This window comes from Leptopilina boulardi, unplaced genomic scaffold, assembly GCF_019393585.1.
Source record: "Leptopilina boulardi isolate dan_hultmark-lab unplaced genomic scaffold, ZJU_Lbou_2.1 LbouV2_202, whole genome shotgun sequence".
Classification (NCBI taxonomy): domain Eukaryota; kingdom Metazoa; phylum Arthropoda; class Insecta; order Hymenoptera; family Figitidae; genus Leptopilina; species Leptopilina boulardi.
Genome location: NW_026137755.1, coordinates 1337736 through 1354202, shown reverse-complemented (window position 1 = coordinate 1354202; position 16467 = coordinate 1337736). Strand labels below are relative to the sequence as shown.

The window sequence follows — 16467 nt, the reverse complement described above, 5'->3', positions numbered from 1 at the left end:
AAAAGTGTGTTTTGGGTCAGACGTAAATTATTAATGTTTAATTTTATCATCAGTAGTAAAAGTGACTTTTGGTTTATACATATATATATTTGTTGATATTCCCTAAATTTTTAGTACATAAGTAGTAAAGGTAAATTTTAGTCCGACAGGATTTATCTGAATATGTTACATTGTTTTTTTATATATTAAGTAGTAAAGTTCAATTTTAGTCAGACAGAACTGTTAAAAAGAAGAAAATTATCAATAGTGAAACTATATTTTGAGACATAAAGTTTCAAATTAGTTTCTTTCAAAAAAAGCTCAGTAATTGGCACACTGCCCTATATTTAGAAAAAAATAATTTTTAACAAAACTAACATTTTTCATTTTCTGTTATTGTCAATAAAAACTTGAATAAAAAATTGTAAATACTTATACAAAACAAAAAAAAAGAATTTTAAACACAAAAGTCACTTGTTTGAAAAGTATGAATGGTTTCTGAATGACATATAAGAGGATACTCTAAAACAAAGAATGCCTTCGTAATGGATGAAAAGCTGAGTCACTTGATGTTAAAAAAAAATCGTTAATAAGAGCAATTCGATCGTCCCTTTTTTTTTTGGTGACGAATAGGAAAAATGATGATTGCGCATCTCCTTTTCTATATATATATAAAAAAAAATTCGATCCTGCGGGATTCGCTGCATTGAAATGGTTCCAAATAATAAAAGCCGAAATGAACCGAGTTGAATCGAGAATTACCGAATGGTGAATGTAAGTCCATAATGGAGGTGTGGGGGTGTATTTTGAGGTGCAATTTTCAGTTGCACGCAGATCGTTGAATGGAGCGCGTGTGGCGAAGAGTACAGGGAGCTGGGCGTCGCGGCGGTGGTAATAGCGGCGCTGTGGGACGTTGTGGATGTCCCACGCAGCCATGTCAGTTGCACGTGGACCAACGAGCAAAACGTGGCGGCAGTGGTTCTGCACGCAAATCAAAAGGACCCCAAACTATTGTTTGTGGATGTCAAGTGCAGCCATGTCCCGTGCATCCTGTTTTGATTAGAGTTCGAAGAACTCAGCGACCTCCTCCCACTAGCTGCGATTGTCCAACAGAGTCCCAACCCTGTCCCCACGCCGCTTCACGGGTTACTGTTTCGCGCCGGGTCAGAAGGTAAACAAACCCTTTCCTCCTTCACTCTCATACAAGTCCTTTTCGACCCTTTTATATTGTATACTTTGCCGTTGACGACAACCCCCTTTTTTTTCTTTGCAATCATATTTATTAGTGAATTATAAAGCGGCTTTTATTCAGGGGAAAATAATGAAATAAGATTTACCAATTTTAATTCAAAACTAGAATTAGAAATATTTTTTAAACATTTTTGAAATATTTTTGTTTTAATTTTTATTTTATAAATATATACATGAGATCTTTCACAGTTGAAGAAAAATACAAAAATTGTGATGTATTTTTTATGAGTAGTAAAAGTCAGTTCAGGTCAGACAAATTTAATAACTTTAGTTTTAGAATAAATAGTAATTATTTATTAGTAGGTAAATTGAACTTTATTTGGACATTTATTTTAATTCATAAAAAATTTGTTAATTAGTAGTGAAAGTAGTCAGACAATTTTTCGCCGGAATGCAATTTTTATGAGTAGTAAAGGTCAGACAAGTTTTTCTAGTTTTAGAATTAAAATTGACTTTTTATCAGTAATGTAAGCACTGGTAAGACACAGATTAAATTCATAGAATCAGTTAGTAGTATGAGTAAATTCAGTAAATAAGTAGTAAAGGGAATTTTTAGTCAGACAGAACTTGTAAATTAATTTTTTTATTATCAGTAGTATAAGTAAAGTTTGGTCAGGCATATTTTTTGTTATTTATCAAATTTCAGTCAATAAGTAGTAAAGGCAATTTTTAGTCAGACAGAACTTGTGAAATAAACTTTTTTATATTATCAGTAGTATAAGTATGTTTTAGTCAGACAGGACGTTTAAAATTTTTGTTTAATTTTCCAATTTTTTACTCCAAATGGTATATGTAAATTTAAATTTTACTGTTCAGTACAGAAATTTTTAATTTCTCATTTAAAAAAACAAATTTTTTTTTATGAAAATGAATGAAGGAAAAAATTTAATTATACCTTCTCTCTAAATGTAAAAGTTACTTATCTCATTGAAAAATGTATACATAAATGAGAGTTTTATCGTCTTTTAATTAACAAAGTTTATAGTAGAGAAAAAGTTTAACGATTCAAGTAAATGATATTTGCCTCGAGTAAACTCTAGAGCTGAATTCGTAAAAGCAATATTGAAATTCACAGCTTCTTAATAAGATTGAAAATCTCATTTGGAGAATTATTAATTTTTAATAATAATAATAATCGTCCTTAATTGAAATTACAAAACTAATTTCTTTTATTTTCTTTATAATATTAAAGAAGTTTAATAAGATCCATTATTTTATTAATATTATTTAGAATAAACTGTTTTCTTCCCTCCCATTAACCTCTTTAGTCAAAAAAAAACAAAAAAGAAAAACAATTTCAGATGCGACTGTACAGAGCGTCCATGTCGTCATATGTCATCGAGCACTCGACGTCGTCCTCAGGGATTTTCATCAATGCTACCATTGAATCCAGTGGTACGAATTATAAATCCAATGAATTCATGTGAATGTCCTGATAAAACAAATTGTCCTCACAACGATGAAGATTGTGAATGTGAAGCGCGACCATGTTGTCATACAATAAAAACACGTCGTCCACGTCGTTCTTGTGATTGTCCATCGCAACCATGTCCACATAAACCAATTGAGGGACGAATAAAACGTGTAAAATGTCGCGTGAGACGCGCTGGTTGTGCAATGGCACGTTGCACAGCCGAATTGGCAATGTTACATTTACATTGGGAACTTGCATCAGAATGTGCACCATGTAAACCACGAGCATTAACAAGAAGACTTTGCCGAAGACAACAAAGTGACAATGAATTATATCGTAGTAATAGCTTTAAATTTGAGCGTTTCGAAAGAAATAAAGATGAATGTTCAACGCCACTACGAAAACAGGTGAGTTCAGAAATTATTTATTTATTCTTTTTTTTTTTAATATAAAATTTTTCCCGACGATTTTCTTGGAAATCATAACAAAAACGTGTGTCTTATTTTATTTATTTATAAAATGTCTTAATATTATCGTTTAAGAAAATATCTAAGATGTTTTGTCATCTAAGACACCGTAAAATGTTTTAAAACAAAAGTGTCTTAAAATAAGACATCTATTTTAAGACACTTTTGTCCTTTTTATGACATTTTATGGTATCTTAGATTTTGATGAATGGCAAAATATCTTAGAAATTTTCTTAACGAATGTGACATTAACTTTTAGACGTTTAATAATGTCTTAAAATAAGACAATCGTTTTTTATATGATTTCCAAGAAAGTCGAAAGATAATGTCTGAAGATAAGAAATAGTTATTAAAGTCTAAAATGATGGAAGAAGAGTAAAGGATTAAATAGTAAAAAAGCGATAGTGTTATAAAGCAGGTGGGATGCTGAGAGAGAGAGAGAGAGAGAGGGTGTGTCGTAAACTGTCACTGGGCCACCAACCTTTCCAACATTGACGAGCGTTGGGATTATTGACCGCCCTTAACCTCGCTCGAGGGCATCCACAAGGGCTCGTTTTTGACTAAAAGTTGATGCAGCTTTTTTTGTATCCACTTTTCTATGTTGTATTCAGGACTCTAAATCATCTGAAACACTTCTTTTAGTATCATCAAAAAGTGTGTCAGAGCAATAAACTAAAAAAATTATCAGTAGTAAAAGTGTGGTTTGGTCAGACTTGAAGTTTAAAATTATAATTAGAAAAATTTCATTATCAGTAGTATAAATATGTTTAGGGTCAGACATAAATTGTAATTTTATTTAATTTATTTTCTGCTATTCTCCTTATTTTTGTTCGTAATTAGTTAAGGTAAATTTTGATCAGACACAACAGTTTAGAAAAAAAAATTATTATCAGTAGTAAAAGTATGTTTTAGGTCGGACGTAAAGTTTAAATAAATGTAATTTTACCATCAGTAGGAAAAGTAAGTTTAGGGTATTTGTAGACATTTTTTTAAATTTTAGTACTAGTAGTATAGGTAAATTATAGTCAGACGGAAATCTACACACATAACAGTAAAAATAAATTTTGCTCATTTTTGTTTCATTATCCAAATTTTGGTATGTAAGTAGTAAAGGTCAATTTTAGTCCGACACAGAAATGTATTTTCAATTTTTGGCTGTTATAATTTTTCTAAATCAGAATTGGAAAAGAAAAATGAAGTTAGAATACATACAAATTTCAAATATTTTTTTATTTTGAATAAAATTTGACTATTCTTATTGCATATTTCAATTTTAATACGTACGTTCACTTTGCACGGAAGTTCACAAAGAGATGTGTTTCAGGATAGAATAGAGGGTTATTACCCTATACTATATATATTTATTGTATCCCAGGCTTTGTTTGTTACACAAGGTATACTTGATATATAGCTCAACTTGTGACTGTTTTCAAATAGTTTTCAATTTACACTGAAAAATTACTTTATTGTTTTTGAAAATTTATTTACTTTATTGTTTTTTCATGCAAATATATTTCTTCCTTTTTTGCAATTAATTGAATATCTGAATTTCCTATTTTCTTTTAGTTTCCTGTTTCTGTCTCATAGCGTGGGTTATAATTTTTTTAATCCAATAAATATTGAAATACTTTTTCATCAATTAAATTTAAATTTGTTTTTGTTATACAGAAAGCAATAAATGATTAATAATTACAATTAATGTAATTTTATAATTTCGAAAAATAAATTCTATTTAAAAATTATAAATAATAATTAATATAATATGAATGTATTATTATTATTGTTATTAAGATAAATTTGATTGAGCATGAATCTCGAGACACACATTATATAATGTCAAGAGATGAAATATATTTATATGGAGATTTCTGACAGAAAAGAATTTTTATTTTTTTTTATTTCCATGTAAATTACTTTTTTTTTATAGGACACTTTTTATCGTCTAGAATAAAAGCGTTGAAATAAAATTACCATTTTTGGTTGTTTGAAAGTTAATGAAATCGTATATTATTTTCTGTTTTTTCCAAATAATGTTTCTCTGTGAAAATTATATGACTGTGTTAAATGGGGAAAAAAACGGGGGGTTTTTTTTTTTTATTAAAAGCGTCAAAATTGGTTAATTAAAAGACCTATAAACCTTTTAGCATAAAATTTTCTTTGGCAAAAGCATTTAAGAGAAATGACCTAAATGTAAAGAGATGAAAATTCATTAGCAATGCAAGCAGGAATTTCTTCTCGTCGAAAGTTCAGCATCTGGAAGATTGAGCTTACGTAATGTATATATATATTATATTTTAGATATTCTGAACTTTATTCGAATTTTTAACAATTCTATCTTTTGATAATTAGAACTTTTGAAAATTCGATTTTTTAATAATTCAAACTTTTAATAATTCAAATTTCTAAAAATTCTTAGCTAATTTATTCTTTTTCGTGGATGTATAAAAATTTTTAAAAATTTGGAAATCCTAAATCTAGTGTTGAATAATAAGTCGCCAACATGAATTTTAGTTACATATATATATATTTTTTTCTGAATAACTAAGTGGCGAGACGATAATAAAAGAGGATTTAACGATCCATCGAAAATGAGCTTTCTATATATATAATGCAACTTAAAAAAAAAAGCTTTCAAATTATCGTTTCCAATATACAAGAAGCTGGTTTTTGGTTTTATTATATACTATAAAGCAACGTGAAATTCAAAGCTGCATTCGAAGCGCATATATAACTTCAAAGCTTCTTTAATTTAAAATTTTTCTTGTCAATCTATATATTGCAATACTTTTTGAAAAGAGAAACATTGGAATATGACATTTTTGCAATATTTTTATTCGATTTGAAATTTTTATTTGTTTTTTTTTCTCTTGCTTGAGAAAATGCTTTTTATTGGATATTTTTTTTTGTTTTTGTAAATAAAAAATTGAAAACTAAAAAATGAAAAGAAAACTAGAATAAAAGAGTATTCCTAAAGGTTAGAAAGGTTCAATAACCTTTTTATGGAAATTGAGAATAAAAATTGGTCTTATCGAATTATCTATATGCCTTTAATCTAAGTAATGAAATTAAATGGATTCAATAATTGATTGTTCAATTGCCAAAAAAAAGAAAGAAAAATTGGACAAATTTATCTTGGTTAAAGTGTCATTGGAAATGAGAGCAACACGTGAGCGCAAGCGGGGTATTGATCCCGAGACGCCAGCTGACCTGCTGCTACCATGTCCCGTTCAATCCGTTCGTCTTCAAAAATTTTGAAACTGTATTTTTTTTGGAACTGAAAATCTTTATTTTCCTAATTTTATTGTTGTACATTAATAAAAAATTTTTATAACTTATTCAATTAGTCAAATTTGACTATTTTGTCAGTTACACGAAAATAAATATGAATTCATTAAAAATTTGCTGTAGCTGTAGTAAATATTTTTAATTCTAAAACCTCTAGAAAAAATTTAATAATTTCTTCTATATTATACATTGGAGAATGAATTTTACAACAGTGAGAAAAAATATTGTTTATAATTATGAGTTTGCCTTAATCCAACTAAGATATTCAGTTACTCTGGTATAAACTGATGGGTAGTCTGTTTGTGCACAATTATATCCCCATGAGGCAATACCAACGAGAACTCCATTTATAGTTAAAGGACCACCAGCGTCTCCCTTTGAAAAGCAAAAAGATATTATTATTATTATTTATTCTACTAATTTTAAAGAACTAATTTTTTCATATACTGAAATAAAATATCTTATTTGTATGAAAATAATTATTTGAGTGAATTAAATAGTATTTTTTGATAAAAACTTTTAGTGAATTGAAAAAAAATAGATTATATAGAAACTTACCATACAAGCTCCTCTTTGGATTTTTGGATCATAAGCACATAATTGAGAATTGTAAATTGTCAAATTTTTTTTCTTATACGTGTTTACGCAAAAGCTTTGTTTAACTATGAAAATATTAGCCTTTTGTAAATTATTCGAGTTAGAACCTCCAAGCTGTTAAAAAAAAATTTTTTAATTTTTGCACAAAAAAAAGATTATTTGAAATAATCAAATTTTGTTTGAATTTTAAAATTGAATTGAATTTTATTTTGGTTGAATTGAAGCAAAATTCAAGAATAAACTAAGTTTTCTTCTTCTTCCTTTAAAGTTAAAAATAATACCATTGAAATCAATAGGAGCATATAAATTATTATCACACACTTACTTTAAGAGGACCCCATCCAGAAATAACAGCTTTTTGATTGTCTTTTATAATCATTTTGGGTTTAGGTAGAGTTATTGGTTTTATCGTCTTACTTGTCTTAAAACTTTCTATTACCTAAAAAATAAATATATAAATAAAAATAAATTATTAATGAGCAAAAAAAAATGGATTGTATATATAATTGAAGTTGATGAATATATGTTTCTTACCCTGACTAAAGCAATATCATTTTCCCACGATTTACTTTTGTATTTAACTTTTTTATGAAAAATTATTTTTTCAATATAATGAATAGACTTTGGTTCATTTATTTTTAATGAGCCTGATACTACTTTCATATTTCTTCTCGACTGACTGCAAATAAATAAAAACACGATTAATATTTCAGAGCAAATAAAATATTTTTTGAAATTTTATTTTTGTAAATAAAATCAAATTTTTATATCGTACAGTATAACACAATGAGCTGCAGTTAATACATATCTACTGCTTATAATAGATCCAGCGCAAATATGGTCATTGAAATGAAGACTTTGCAGAGAAACCTGTATACAAAAAAGCATTTATAATAAAAAAAAAATTCATTAATTTTCTTTGCAAAAAGTTTTCAGTAAAGAAAATTTTCTGCAATTATTAATAAATAATAAGTAAAATGTACCATATAAGGAAATTCTCCAATTTTAGCATCTGTTCCATTTATAATTCTCGGTTCGAGTGAATTTGTTTTTAAAATATAAGCTGTGAATTAATTTAAAGCGCACTTAAAAGATGATGTAAAATTATTTACTATTAGTTATTTTTATAATATATAAAGTAATAATTATTAGTTATTTTATTTTTAAATTTAATCTTAATTTAAAAATTAAAATAATTTATTAATTTTTGGGTGAAATTTCTTACCATGAGATATTGATAGAATTCCAATTATCAGTAAAATTAAAAGTTGCATTGTGAATTTGATTGCAAGAAATATACTGTTCAATGAATCTGTTTTGTGAAATAAATTAATATTGTATTTATACTTCTTGAGCTTTGATCAATTTAGAATAATAAAATATAGATATCAAGATTTGATTACACATATATGAATGTTGATTTTTATCTGGGTTTCATAAAAAAAAATAAATTTTTTTTGTAAAAATTTAGTTATCTATGTTATATAGATGAATTGACATTTTAAGAAATGATTAAATTTATAATCTTTAACTATATTAACCATCAAAAATTTATAAACAATTTTTTATACTTCTTTTTTTTAAATATTGATGTTTTTAAATTTTTTTGTGTTTGATATTTATTAACAGAGAAAAATAATATTAGACGCATCTATTAATTTTTTTTTTTAATAAAAATAATTTACTTGCTTTATAGGTGTTTATAATTTTATTTTAAACAATTTAACCAATTATTTAAATCAAATAAAATTTGTTTTCAAGTGAAATAAAAATATGTTTATTCCTTTCTTTCTTTTTTTATTCAATTCACAAAAGAAATAATTTATTAAATTTATACAATAATTATTGTTTATAAGTAAAAAAATGTTTGAACAAAATTAGATGGCATTTTTTTCGATCCAATTTAAAAATTTAGATACTCTTGTATAAACCGAAGGATAGTCGATTTGAGCACAACCTTTTGACCACGAAACAATTCCCACTTGTAATGATCCATTAACTGTTAATGGACCACCAGAATCACCCTAAGATAAAAATTATTTCATTTATTATTAATAATATTTATTATAATTATTTTTTTTTGTAAATAAAAAAATACATACGTGGCAAGCTCCTTTCTTTAGTTGTGTATCATATGCACAAATTTGTGTATTGTAAATATCAAAACCCAAAGGTTGATAAATATTGTTACATACTGTTTGACTGGCAATTGAAATGTTAACTAATTGCAAATTGTTGGAAGAAGGACCTCCTAACTGTAAAAAAAAAAAAAATTCGGGTTCAAATTTTTCACCAAATAAAATTATTATGTTTATTAATTTAATTTCTTTTATTTATTAATTTTTATAACCTACCCAAATGCGTCCCCATCCGGAAACAAGAGCTTTTTCATTTTCTCTAACAATCGTATCCAATTTTGGAAGAGCAATCTTTTGAATTTCATTGCTCATTATAAATGGTGTTTTTACCTACAATTATCAAAGAGAAATAATTAGAAAATTTATTTTCTCTCTAAATTTTAATTAGTATGAATTAGTTTAATAATTTAAATTAAAATATCCACTAATTTTTAGTTAAATATTACTCATGATTTAGTAATATTTTTCTTTACTAAAGTAAAAATGACTGAAAATTAGTAGGAAATTTCACCAATTTAAATTAGTGAATGAATTTTACTTTAATAAGAGCAATATCATTTTTCCAAGAACGTGATGGATCATATTCAATGTGACTTATTATTTTATCAACCAAATAAGTTGATTTTGGTTGCAAAAGATCTATTGTTCCAGCAACTACTTTCATTGTAATTGAATTATGGCTGAAAAATGAAAATTAATCATCAAATTATGTAATTTTTTTCTTTTTAAAAATTATATTTTATTTGTTAATTGCATTATTGACGATATTAAAAATAAAAAAAATTAGTTTACCCTACAACACAATGTGCAGCTGTTAATACATAGTTTTCGTTTAATATGGATCCACCGCAAAAGGGAAAGTTGCTTGTAGTTTGGAGTGATACCTTCAAAAGAGAATATATTCATCAGAAGAAAAAAAATTAAGAATTAGTCAACAAATTCTCACTTATTCAAATTTAATGAATAATAAACTAAATTAAAACATATTAAATGCATCAATAATTGAAGGAAAATTTTGTTATATTTAAATTTATTTTAATAAAAAATGTGTGGAAAAAAAAATACTTGGTATGGCAGTTCGCCAGGTAATGCTTTTCTTCCATTGATGATCCGGGGATTTAATGATTTTTTTTCTAGATCTCTTGCTGGAATCAAAATAAAATATTAAGATTATAGCATTTTATATTTTCTGTAAAATACTAAAATAATGTTTGTTTCTTTTTATGATATAAACAATTAAAAAAATATTCTTACCATTAGATGAAATTAATAATAAACCAAAAATAAGAAATAATAAAAGTGTCATTTTTAGTATGAATGTGAATGAAAAACTGTTGAAACTGTTTTGAAAAACGGTCTTTTTATCGGTATGAAAGATAAAAACACACTGATTTTGATCTCTTTGTAAAAATTAATATTATTTTCAATAAGTGAAAGAATTATTTTATCAATTTTTTAGGAACTTATTTCTTAGAATAGTGTTTAAAAAGTTGATTTTAATGTTATACATTTATTATATATTATATATTAGTCATCAGTGTAAAAGATTAGATGAAAATTTTTGCGATGTCACTAGAAGAAAAGATAAGCTCGAAATGATATGAATAAAATGCTTTTAGGAAATTAAATTAAATTGAATATTATGTGAAACATTTTTCTTGGTAATATTGTCTTTCTGTTTAATTTTTTTCTCCTTTTTTTTCAAGTATCATAGATATTGCTCTCTAAAGTTTATGACACTATTTCAGTATCAAATTTTTTTTCCTGAACCTTTTAGTAATGCTTTAGGAAACTCTATATACCTTTCATGTCAGCAACAGTCTCACCTTCTTTCATATATTTCTGTTTTCTTTTTTAATATCGCTTAAACTTATGTCAATACCTTACCACCTGTTAACGAAATTCTATTTATATTAAAATTTTTACTAAAATGTATACAATTTTTTTTTTGCCCTTAACTGTAAATATACAAATAACTATTTAAAAAAACTGTTAAAATTGAGAAAAATAAAAATTATTTGATTCAAGGAAATATTTATTTGAAAATAGTAATAATGCATAAAAGGAAAAAAATATTGTAATAATAAAGACATTATAATATATATTATAAATATTAATTTATTGTTTTAAATAATAAAGTACTTTATAACATAAGATTTAAAAAATTTACAAAAATACTGTTTATATTTGAATAATTGTATATATATAAAATAAATATATGAAATACTGATTGAAGGAAAAAAAATTAAACCGCGTGTTGTGCGATCCAATCCAAAAATTCTGGAACTCTAGTATAAACTGTGGGGTAATCAGTTTTTGCACAACCATTGGCCCATGATACAAGACCAACAAGAACCCCATTGACAGTCAATGGACCACCTGAATCACCCTTGAAATGAAAAAAATTAAAAAAATATATTATTTCTATATTCAATTAATTTTCATTTTTTTGATGAATAAAAGTTATAGAAAAAAATTTCTTACATTGCATGATCCTCTCATCACTTTAGGATCGTAGGCACATATTTGACTATCATGAACAGAGAGTCCAAATTCGGAGTATTTTTTTACACAATAGGCTTGATCAGCAATAACAAGATCAGCTCGTTGTAAATGATCTGGAGTTGGTCCATTAAACTGTAGGGATTAAAAATTAGTTTCTTATAATTATTAAAAAAAAACAATTTTTTAAAAAATTAATAGAAAAATTTTACCAAAAGTCTACCCCATCCTGAAACAACAGCTTTCTGATTTGGTTCAAATTTTGCATTATGTTTTGGTAGAGGAATCATTTTGATTTCATCATTCATGACAAATGGTTCTTTTACCTAAATGATATAAAAAAAAATTTTTTTAATGTTATAACGCTAGTCCAGAGCTTTTTGTTAAATAATTTATTATATTCTTACTCTAAGCAAAGCAATATCATTCTTCCAAGCATCTTTTGGATTGTATTCCTTATGAGTAATAATCTCTTCAACAAGATGTACAGATTTTGGTTTACTTAATTTTAAGGTACCAACAACGACTTGTATGTTCACTGGTTTATTACTGCAAAACATTATCAATTCAAATAAAAAGTTTAAATTTGATTTGATTTATTATAAATTTACATGAAAAGATAGATAGAAAAATGTGTCTTACCCTACGACACAGTGGGCTGCAGTGATCACAAAATTTTCATTCAAAATTGATCCACCGCAAAAATGAAACTTTTGCGCTACAGTTTGAAGTGACACCTTTACAATAGAATTACAAAATATATTTCTTCAATTTTATTAAGTCTCATTAAAAAAAGCTATTAAAACGTAAAATTCAAAGTTATTGACATAAAACTTTTTTTTAAATAATAAATTTTACCTGATATGGAATTTCTCCTGGTTTTGCATCTTGTCCATTGATAATTCTTGGTATTAAAGAATCCCAGTCAAGGACTGCAGCTATTATATTAAAAGGAGTTTTATATTAAAACCTCTATATTACAAAGTATAGTAATAAATTTATAACTTCTATAGAATATTCTGAATTTTTTTTTTTTTTTATTACTTACCCTGAGAGAAAGCCAGGAGACTAAGAGCAAAGAATACACTATGTATCATTTTGAAATTTTACTCGATCCAAGACTGTGCTTTATTTTCTGTTAGGGTTATTAATTTATACTCATTATATCAAGATAATTTATTTTTAAGCAGGTAAATTTTAATTTGTTGTATTAAGCTATAGATTAGATTTAATGTACAGATTTTAATTTTTTTTCAATTAATTTTCTTTTATTGTATACTTCATCAAGATTTATATTTTTGATTATATATTATTTATTTATCATTGCGTCCATTAAACCAAAATATTTTGATTATATTTATAAAATTTGTATTGATTGAGATGAATGGGACAGGGTAATACCGCTAATCGATGACTGATTAATACATTAAGATATATACTAATTATGTAGAATTATTTATTTTATCTGGATAAAATGTTTATTGATTATATTAATTTGTTTATAAAAATAAAGACACATTGAGAGAAAAATATTATAGTTAGGGTTAATAATACCATCACGATTTTTAGTTAGTAAAATATACTGCTGTTAATTTATTGAAGTTAATATTTTTATTAGTTCACTTAATTTTTTATTACTTCATTTATTTTTTTATTAGTCCATTTTTTATTTAATATAATTAATCTATTAGTTCATTAAATATTTACATTTTAATAATTACCTATGATAAAATAATGTCTATTTTAGAAAATTGTAAAAAGAAAATTAAGACTTCACTTTGTAAAATAATCTACTATTGTGGCTGAGTTTTTGCTAATTTGTATTACGCTCGCAGAAAATTTTGTGTTTTCAAAATAGGACTATCAGTAAGATTTAGCGTCGTATAGTAAAAGTGAATTCATTACAAAGCAGTTCTTCCGGAACTTATTATACGTCAACATTATCTGTCCCAAATAGATAACTATATAGACCGGAAATATTTTGGGTCTTGGTATTATTTTTACTATATTTTATGTCAATAAATAGAAATTCATAAAAGAAATCGAATTTCCAGTTACTTAAAAACTGAAAATTTGCTTAAATAATAGAGTGTATTCTAATCCAATCTAAAAATTCTGATACTCTAGTATGAACTGTAGGATAGTTGGTTTTTGCACAACCATTCGACCAGGAAACAAGACCGACAAGAACTCCTCTCACAGTCAAAGGACCACCAGAATCACCCTGTAAATAAAAAATATTATATATCCTCCCCGTGACGTGATAATACGTAAAAAAAATAACTTTTCACTTTAATTTTTCATATTAAAAATTTGTCAAAATACCTTACAAGATCCTCTCTTAATGTTTGGATCATAGGCACAAATTTGAGAATCATGAATAGAATAACCATGCTTTCTATAAACTTTTCTGCAATAATTTTGATCAGCTGTGAGAATTTCAGCACGTTGTAAATGATCAGGTTTAGGCCCAAGGTACTGTAAAAGTAAAATAATTTTAATAATACATAAAAAAAAGTTATTATAATTAATTTACAAAATAATCGTAAGTAAAAAAAAAAGTTTAAAAACAAAATAAATTTCATAGAAAGAAATTAAAATACAAACTTTAAGTCTACCCCAACCAGAAACTACTGCCTTTTGATTTGCCTCAATGATCATTTTAGATTCAGGAAGAGGAATTATTTGTATTACATCGCTCAGAATAAAGTGATCTTGTATCTAAATAAAATAAATTTTAAATATTATTTTATCTTCTCTTTTAATACTAGTATTAAAAGTATTGAAATAACGTAAAGTACGTAAATAATAACTTACTTTCAGTAAAGCAATATCATTTTTCCATGAATCCTTTCTGTTGTAAAATTTATGTACAATTATTTCATCAACATGATGAATTGATTTTGGCTCACTTAATTTTAAAGTACCAGCTATCACTTGTATATCAGATGCATTTTTACTGTAAAGTTGAAGATCTATTTAAAAACATCAAAATTGTTCGATCCAATACAAGAAAAAAAAATGTAATGAATTTTTCATGAAATTAAAAATATATTTTCAAAAAGGATTAAAAATAATAAATTCAATATTAGTATATAATTTTTCTCTACCTTACTACACAATGTGCCGCTGTAATTACATAAGTTTCACTTAAAATTGATCCTCCGCAAAAATGAAAATTCTTTGCAATTTTTTGAAGTGATACCTTAATTAAAAATTTAGTAATTTTTTCATTTGTTTGAAATTAATTCAAATTTTGTTTTATTCGAAAATTACCTGATAAGGAATTTCTCCAAATTTGGCATCTTCTCCATTAATTATTTTTGGAATAAAATAATCATTTTTAAAAATCCCAACTATAACATTTTTTAATTAATAATTAAATAATTATTTAATTTAATAATTTAATAATTATAAATATTTTGCAAATTTACTGATATTATAATTACCATTGCATGAAATTGAGAGGAAAAAACTGCAAAATACACTAATGATGATAATCATCGTCAAACTTTTAGTAATCAAAAAATAACGATAAATCTTTAATGATAAGTTCACTTATATACTTGTTGAATGTTGATAATATAATAATTGAATATCATTTTTTGAATGAAGATTAGGATTAGATAATAATTTCAAATTTTTATGAGAACAAATCACTCTTGTGCTTCATTTATCTAGTATAATAAATTAAAGTTTTTATGAAAGTAATTTATTATAAAAAAAAAAATTGTGAATTAATATTAATTTGTTGAAAAAAACATTTTTTAATTTTCCGCGTACTCAAAGAGAAAGACTTTTATTGAATTTATACCTCTCAAAGTCGTTTCCTTTGGTGAGAGAGTAGCTTTGAAGTATTTTAAACAAAAAAAAAAAAAAAAGAGGAAACAAAAAATCCCACTACTTTCAGGAATGTCAAGTATATAATTCTATTTGCACTTTAATGTTCGTGAACTAGACATATTTCTTGGGAGCATTAGAAAAACCAGGAAAAAAAAACCCTTGACAATAAATATATTTGTAAAGATATATTGATATTTGACAGAGGTCTAAAATTGAACCAGATGCCGGGTTGAGAGTCGAGAGGAGGAGTCGTGCGCTGATCGATCCGTCTCTAAAACGAATGTACCTCTATATGCACCCAGAAACCACCTGCGTTTTCAAACCTCACCTGAAAAATTGGTAACTATCCAAATACCGCAAATAATTTGCAAAATTTTGATGAAAATTTGGATTTGAAATAAAAATATAGAATAAGGAAAATTTACTCTCTTTGGGTTAGTAGAACTTTGCCAAGAAGATCTTCATAGAACATCCAACAATAATTCCAGGGTTAATTTCTCGAATAACAAAAATCATTTTATATATGAGAAGCAAAAACAAAAATTTTAACTGTTATCAAATAAAATTTATTCTTTTCTAATATATTTAAAAGTTCAATAAAAATTTATTCATTACTTTCTGATTTACATTTTATATGTTTTATTGACATTCAGATGTTGAGAGATATTTCTCTCTAAATTTAAGTCAGTGATATTTGACCACAAAAACATATATATGGGCAATTTGTGATTGCAATTGATTGGTTTGTCTGTATGTATCAAATCTTCTCTAAACCATATCCGTAGCGATGATTTATTGAAAAACACACATTCATTTACAACTATAAAAATTTATTGAAAATTATAAAAAAAATAGCCAAAATATTTTTTTGCGCTTATCATTTTTAAAAATAAAAAAAAAATAAATTGAGGAATACAATATACAAATATTATATAAAAATAATCAAAAAAAAATAAAACAAAATATAACCGAAATGAAGTTTTTCGATGTG

At 25.6% G+C, this 16467-nt stretch overlaps 5 protein-coding genes across 5 annotated transcripts in view; 1 reads left to right on the top strand and 4 right to left on the bottom strand.

The window, feature by feature from the left end:
- Positions 1 to 814: 814 nt before the first annotated feature.
- Positions 815 to 16467, top strand: part of LOC127278465 (uncharacterized) — a 92615-nt gene continuing 76962 nt past the window's right edge. The window contains exons 1-2 of the mRNA XM_051300199.1: positions 815 to 1150; positions 2532 to 3051. Coding sequence (XP_051156156.1) covers positions 822 to 1150; positions 2532 to 3051 — 849 coding nt within the window. The 5' untranslated portion in view covers positions 815 to 821. The remainder of the gene's footprint in view (positions 1151 to 2531; positions 3052 to 16467) is intronic.
- Positions 6521 to 8364, bottom strand: LOC127278471 (chymotrypsin-2-like). Its single transcript, XM_051300205.1, has 7 exons — positions 8219 to 8364; positions 7977 to 8056; positions 7769 to 7863; positions 7528 to 7672; positions 7319 to 7432; positions 6955 to 7107; positions 6521 to 6771 (listed from the first exon to the last, which is right to left on the bottom strand). The coding sequence occupies exons 1-7, from the start codon at positions 8265 to 8267 to the stop codon at positions 6631 to 6633; spliced, it is 777 nt and encodes a 258-aa protein (XP_051156162.1). The 5' UTR covers positions 8268 to 8364; the 3' UTR covers positions 6521 to 6630.
- On the bottom strand, positions 8755 to 10594 carry LOC127278470 (chymotrypsin-2-like). Its single transcript, XM_051300204.1, has 7 exons — positions 10386 to 10594; positions 10197 to 10276; positions 9924 to 10015; positions 9670 to 9811; positions 9348 to 9461; positions 9096 to 9248; positions 8755 to 9017 (listed from the first exon to the last, which is right to left on the bottom strand). Exons 1-7 carry the CDS (start codon positions 10435 to 10437, stop codon positions 8871 to 8873), a joined length of 780 nt encoding a protein of 259 aa, XP_051156161.1. The 5' UTR covers positions 10438 to 10594; the 3' UTR covers positions 8755 to 8870.
- On the bottom strand, positions 11250 to 12890 carry LOC127278472 (chymotrypsin-2-like). The gene is made up of 7 exons (XM_051300207.1): positions 12682 to 12890; positions 12492 to 12571; positions 12276 to 12370; positions 12041 to 12182; positions 11846 to 11959; positions 11616 to 11768; positions 11250 to 11520 (listed from the first exon to the last, which is right to left on the bottom strand). The coding sequence occupies exons 1-7, from the start codon at positions 12728 to 12730 to the stop codon at positions 11377 to 11379; spliced, it is 777 nt and encodes a 258-aa protein (XP_051156164.1). The 5' UTR covers positions 12731 to 12890; the 3' UTR covers positions 11250 to 11376.
- Positions 13222 to 15209, bottom strand: LOC127278469 (chymotrypsin-2-like). The gene is made up of 7 exons (XM_051300203.1): positions 15083 to 15209; positions 14910 to 14989; positions 14744 to 14838; positions 14451 to 14592; positions 14241 to 14354; positions 13959 to 14111; positions 13222 to 13857 (listed from the first exon to the last, which is right to left on the bottom strand). Exons 1-7 carry the CDS (start codon positions 15135 to 15137, stop codon positions 13711 to 13713), a joined length of 786 nt encoding a protein of 261 aa, XP_051156160.1. The 5' UTR covers positions 15138 to 15209; the 3' UTR covers positions 13222 to 13710.